Genomic DNA, 6,434 nt, shown 5'->3' with positions numbered 1-6,434 from the left:
AAAATGGTACGATGTGGACTGCCAATTGGGAATCAATAAAAGTTGCCAATTCACTCTACTGGCCCAAAGTCAGAGACACCAAGTCACTCCTTCCTCACTACAGGAGGGGTCAGTGCTCAGCGGCTTAAGAAGCGCTTTCTAGGCCCCCGCATTGTAGTGGATGCCTTTCTGTATTGTATTTATACTGAATTGCTTTTGGGCTAAAATGTCATGGTTAGAGTTGTTATCCCCAGCTCAAGAGATATATGTTCTAACACAAGGTAGGGGCAAAATAAGCCTGCAAGGAAAGGAGTTAAGTCGATATTTTTTAAAAGATATCGGAAATAAGCTTTTAAGTTGCTGTCCTGACCTACCAATGACTTCTTGGCTCTAGATGTGGCTATACTGCACATTTGTTCAAGCCCATTAAACTGGGGGAGGGGGAGAAAGTTTATTTCTCCTCTTTATTTGGAGGTACCTAGAGCCCACCCTTTTCTTAAAGTGTCCGACTTCGTGGTCTGCATCTGCGTTATCAGACGTGAACATGTCCTTGTTCGCATTTAAAATTTTAGTGGGCTTTGAAGGGAATAAGGCTAGAGTTCAAACTGACCTCTTCTACAGATCCCTGGTCCTGTTCCTGCTGCTCCAGATTTGCTTCCCACTCAGCTGCTTTGGCAACTGGAAAGGGGAAGAGGGAGGCATGTAGAGATGGGTACTTGGGAAAAAATGAGAAGATCGCTTCCCCCCACCCGCTTCCTGCTCCCACCGCAAGGTTTACTGTTTCGCTACAACTAAACTTGCGAATTCTCGGAGCATTTCAGTTTGGCTCAGTCCTCTTTGTCCTCTGGAGACCTCTCGACCAAGACAACGCATCGCCCCAAAGTGAATTCCTGTAGCATCACTGCTTCTTTGGTGGGAAAGGGGAGGGAGGGGTAGAGTGGGGTTGGGGAGGGAAGAAGAGTGAACGCTGCCGCACTCGCCTCTCTTTTTCTCCCAGACACTCGCCTGTCTTTTCAACCTCCAGGTTCTGCAAAATACTGAGGAAAAGTCCAGGGACTAACGGCGGGCGCTGTCGAGCACGGGGAGGTGCTGAAACAGTCCTGGCTTGCTGGTCCAAGCTTTGATTGGCAGAGCCAGCCGGTGAGTGACAAGGGGTCTCCATGGCGCCCGCGCCGCCAATCCGCCCACCCCAGTAGCGGAGCCAGCTCTCCTGCCAGCGTGCTTGGGCCGAGCCAAGCCCGAACCCCGAGCCGCGGAGCCAGCACCTCCTCCAGTCAGGGCCGCCCGCTTCCGGCCGTTGCACCACCGCCGCCACCAGTCGTGTGTCCCCGCTGCCCCAGTCCGCCTCATCGACAAGAGCCTGGCGCACTCAGCCAGGCCCGCGGGCATCTGCTGCGTGTCCCGCTCCGGGCTCAGTGCCCTCGCCGCTGCCGGCGCTGCCTCGATGTTCCAGCTGCCCATCTTGAATTTCAGCCCCCAGCAAGTGGCCGGGGTATGCGAGACCCTGGAAGAGAGCGGCGATGTGGAGCGCCTGGGTCGCTTCCTCTGGTCGCTGCCCGTAGCCCCTGCGGCCTGCGAGGCCCTCAACAAGAATGAGTCGGTGCTGCGCGCACGAGCCATCGTGGCCTTTCACGGTGGCAACTACCGAGAGCTCTACCATATCCTGGAAAACCACAAGTTCACCAAGGAGTCGCACGCCAAGCTGCAGGCGCTGTGGCTTGAAGCACACTACCAGGAAGCTGAGAAGCTGCGTGGAAGGCCCCTAGGGCCGGTGGACAAGTACCGAGTAAGGAAGAAGTTCCCGCTGCCGCGCACCATTTGGGACGGCGAACAGAAGACACACTGCTTCAAGGAGCGCACGCGGCACCTGCTACGCGAGTGGTACCTGCAGGATCCATACCCTAACCCCAGCAAAAAGCGTGAGCTCGCCCAGGCAACCGGACTGACTCCCACACAGGTGGGCAACTGGTTCAAAAACCGCCGACAAAGGGACCGAGCGGCTGCAGCCAAGAACAGGTCGGTACCTAGAGGCCTCCGCGATTTGCGCGCACCGGGGAGGAGGCGGGTGGAGGCACCTCTGGCGCCCTTACCAAGTCCCTGACGACTCCAATGCAGCAGGAGTTAGGAGCGCGGTCTGTCTCGGGTTAAGAGACTACTTGCGTTCTGGGTTCCTGGAGTTCCCTTCCCGGCTCTGCTTCCCCACCCACTGGTTCTCCACGCCTCCGGGCAGCTGCAGCAGCTGGTCCCGGTCACCAAACCAAGGCTTCACTGGGACAGAGAGGAGAAGAGAAATAAAAATTAAAATCCTACAAGTAGGGACCCCAAGACCCAAAGCTAATTCTTGTCAGCCTGGCCACAGGCTCCTACTATTAATGGAAGCCTGGCTTATTAGCAGTGTGTCGGTTTCATGTTAATTATCATTTTCAAAGCCCAGGTGTATCCCTCCGTAATGCTCTGAAAACAGTTTTCAATGGACTTTTGAGAAATGGGAAGTCGAGTTTTCCTCTTCCCATGCGCTGCCTGCCACCCTTGTCTCAAAACAGCAAACTAGTCGGTGGGCCGAGGCTTTTCATTTCCCGGAGTGTGGATCTCGATGAGCCAAACATTTTGCGAAAGAGCCCAGCCTCATCCCCCAGGCCCAAATGCTTCTTACAATCCTTTTTGCCTTTAGGTCGGGCCGACCCGATCCAACGCGATCGAGGGAGCACTGACTCAGGCGTACGCCCCAGGCAGACGCACCACTAGAAATGGAATCCCATGTCCCCGGGACCGATTTGTCCTTGTCACCCACGCTTCGTTTATTTCCTGACAGTCCTGTTTATCTCCCAAAGGTGGACAATAAACGGGGAGGACCCTGCAAGCCCAGTGTACCAAAGACCTGGGAGCTGGGGCGCTGAGAAAGGGCGCGAATGATGGTGGGGCACAACAGTAGGGGCCCGCGGAGGGGCGGCCGCGGACTCCTGCCCGACCTCTGTCGCCTTGCCGGGAAATCCTCGCCTTCACTGCTCGGGTCTACGGAAGAGCCTCTGGCCGCCGGGCTGGAGGGACGAAGGAGGTGGTGGGGGCGGGTGACGGGCGACTGTGTTACTAGCTGTGACCCGTGTTCCCTTTCTTCCCCGTAGACTCCAGCAGCAGGTCCTGTCACAGGGTTCCGGGCGGGCACTACGGGCGGAGGGCGACGGCACGCCAGAGGTGCTTGGCGTCGCCGCCAGCCCGGCCGCCAGTCTATCCAGCAAGGTGGCCACTTCAGCCATCTCCATCACGTCCAGCGACAGCGAGTGCGACATCTGAGTTGCCCATCCAGGATGCTAAGAAGCAGATTCCAGTGTAAAAACGAGAAAAACAAAATGAAAGAGGGAAAGAAGATGAGAGACCTGCAAATCCAGCGCCAGAGAAGCCAGGTGACCAGAGACCCGCGCGCTCGGGTTGCCGGGTTGCCGTTTCTCACCCCACACAGCGGCCGGCCTGGCTCCACTGGCGCCCTTTGGCCGCGACCACAGGAACCCGCGGTGAGGCCTGACCCAGCACCACGTTCTTCTTGCTTTGCTTTTTCCTAAGGATTTTGCTGCAAAGTCGCCTTCGGAACCGAACTGCAAGCTGAGCGCCTGCCCAGATTCTTCCATGGGTATTTCACGTCGAAAGGACGCTGTTTTGTTATATATGTATAACTTTTGCTTTAAAGTTTTTTTTTTTTTAACAAAACATATATATGCTGTTTATTTACTTATTTAAGAGACCGCCATAGTAGGTTTCTCTGTAGCTTGGGGAACTTGCTGTTTCTAAACATGCAGGCTGGTGCTGATGGGTTCTGTGTGGAGAAGCCAAACAATAAAACAACCTAGTGGGCAACCTTCTTAATTAAGGGAGCTGCTCTCAGATTCCTTTCATTATTATTATTATTATTATTATTATTATTATTATCATTATTATTATAAAGATCATTCCCTTCACCAGGCATGCAGGGACCCTTGAGCAAATGGTCTCCGGAAGGTCTTATCTATATATCTTTTGCCTTCTTTAGTGCTTCCTGGTGTATGTTTTAAACAACCTATGGTAGGTCCATAACCACCTTGCACGTCAAATTACATGTATGTGCATATATGTATGCACCTATACAAACACATATGTATGCATACACATGATATATTTAAGGCTAAAAATTGGCAACATGTGAGCGTCCTCTCTAAGGCAAGTCCCCGCATCCCCAGCACAGGTAATTATGGCATGTCCACTTGACACTCGTTTATATGAAGTGTCAACAGCTTTCAGGAGCAATTTAGGAAGCCAAACTCTGGGACTCAATAGGTGAGTCCTATTTTCTAAAAATACAAAACTATCCTGACTCAGACTCTGCAACAAGAAAGGCTTTCTACCTCCTTCGAGGCCCCCTTCCATACAATAGCAGCAGGCACCCATGATCATGCTACAGTGAGCATATACTTCATTTAGGATTGACCTATTACTAAAATAAGACAAAAGATGATAGGAGAGGTCGTAAATAATTAGACTAACATCTTCTTGCTGCAGGATTGGGTTTTAATGAAATGAATGGTTTTTAACAAGAGGGATACTGAGATGGCGGAAAGGATGTAATCATGTCACATATTGAGGGTAAAACAAGGCTGTAGAAATAACTGGCATTTTATAACCTAATCTCTGAAGTAAGCATAGAACAAGTCATCAAGGGCCCCATTGTCCTGGTAATGGCCTCAATTAAAATATAAAATATTTTTAGCATTTATTTTTTCCTTGTGCACATGCATGTGTGCACCTACACATGAACAAATGCATGCCTATACAACACAAAAACATCTACCATCTTTGCACTAAGAAAATGAATGCTAGCCAGAGTCTCTAATTTTGTTCCTAGTGAAACAGATTGCATATTATAAAATTTGACATTGATCTTTAAATCCCTTGAGCTGACTTCCCTCTTTACTGTCCCCATCCTCCAATTACAGCCTTTTCCATTTGCCTTTCTGTCCTTAGAAGATGTTCTTTGGATCAGAAGCCTGCTAACTTCTTTAGGCAGAAGTGCCAAAGTGCAAACCAAACAAAAATAAGTGAAGTCATGGAAGACAAAAAGCAGCCAAACGGCAAGATAGACAATGGAAGCCCAGGACCGAGTAAGGGTTGACTTTTGGTTTCTAAATCGCTTAAATAGATTTGGCTCATTTGGACTTTATAAATGTTGTCATTGTGTATGGTGGCCCTTATCCAGAGAATTCTTGAAAATCAAAACTCTCTTGCACAAGAGCTTTAGATGGAAGGAGTGGGTAAGTCTTCGTGATAAAACTGGTGTTCTTTTCAAAAGTAAGCAAAAGCCCTCCTGTGGTTCCTCAAAGGCTCCCATGGTAGAGCTTGGTCAACACTTAATTTTGTTTCCTAGAGGCCCAGGTAATTCCTAGAATGCCAACAAGGGGCCACCCAGGACTAGAGTGAGGGCAGGAGAGGACTCACTGTCAAGGTTATGCAAGTGCAGCAAGTGCAAGGCATCTGAGATTGAGTGCCTCCTTAAATTTTGCACTCTAAGTACCTCCCTTGCCTCATCCTAGTCCTTAATCTGCCAAGGAGTAGCCACAGATATCCACTCTTGTTCCCCAGCCCCACCCCACCGTAACTATGGGGCTGTCCAGAACTAGCGTTTGGAGAAGTTTGTTGGCAAATTTTCTCTTAAGTTTATGCTTCTAGGTCTGAGAGGGATGGGAAAGAACTAATTAGTGGAATAATGTAAAAGAATTTGAGATTCTAAAAATCCCACTCCACCCACCAGTTCAAATGATACCTAAAAGCAGAAGAAAATGTCCATTCTGCAGTGTCAAGAAAATGGGGTAACTAACGAACTAAGCTTTCTCTTTACAAAATAATTTTTAAGTGACAGTTTATTGCTTGAACTAAAAGAGAAGACCAAACAGTGATGGAGGATTTTTAATTCCTGCTTTGACAAAAGCCTTTAAACTACATCTACCATTTACTTAAATTAACAAGCTGCCTACATTTTAAAGTAGCTATTCTGTTTCAACAATCTGGAGATTTATTTATCTAATTTCACTTTAGAATCTGAAGGGGGTGACACATGTAAGATTTTTAAAAATGTTTATCTGAAATGTGATGGCACCTAATTGCTTCTGTGAATAACCAATTCTTTGGTGACCACATGTTGGAAAGTAGTCCAGATCTTCACAGAGATTTCTATTATTTTAATCTTTCCAATCTTCCCAAGGACATATAAATGGTTTCTTTTTAAGACTTTTTCCGTATCAGCTTCATTCTAGTCTTTAGGGTTTTGGCGGGGGGGGGCGGGGGGGGAATCCAGGTAGTTGCAAGGCTGAAGGTTTCTGAATTTGGCAAAATCTTTATATAATGAGTTTCCTTCCTTTCTTTTCCTGCAATTCTTCTGTCGTAATTTCCCAAAAAGCAGTTACTCCAGCAGATTGGAAAGAGCATTTTTATAT

The 6,434-nt window shown here is 48.8% G+C and overlaps 1 protein-coding gene across 1 annotated transcript; it reads left to right on the top strand.

Moving 5' to 3' along the window:
* The first annotated feature begins 981 nt into the window (after window positions 1-981).
* SIX6 (SIX homeobox 6) lies at window positions 982-3,843 on the top strand. Its single transcript, XM_023230020.2, has 2 exons — window positions 982-1,995; window positions 3,102-3,843. Exons 1-2 carry the CDS (start codon window positions 1,424-1,426, stop codon window positions 3,268-3,270), a joined length of 741 nt encoding a protein of 246 aa, XP_023085788.1. The 5' UTR covers window positions 982-1,423; the 3' UTR covers window positions 3,271-3,843.
* Window positions 3,844-6,434: the final 2,591 nt, after the last annotated feature.

Source organism: Piliocolobus tephrosceles, chromosome 6, assembly GCF_002776525.5.
Source record: "Piliocolobus tephrosceles isolate RC106 chromosome 6, ASM277652v3, whole genome shotgun sequence".
Lineage (NCBI taxonomy): Eukaryota > Metazoa > Chordata > Mammalia > Primates > Cercopithecidae > Piliocolobus > Piliocolobus tephrosceles.
The sequence above is the reverse complement of the archived record's forward strand: the minus strand, read 5'-3'. Positions and strand labels throughout refer to the sequence as shown.

Excerpts from the sequence above, each read along its gene's own strand:
- SIX6 (XM_023230020.2), top strand. The coding sequence starts at position 1,424 with ATGTTCCAGCTGCCCATCTTGAATTTCAGCCCCCAGCAAGTGGCCGGG. Across the intron at positions 1,996-3,101 it reads GCGGCTGCAGCCAAGAACAG|ACTCCAGCAGCAGGTCCTGT; the intron begins GTCGGTACCTAG and ends TCTTCCCCGTAG.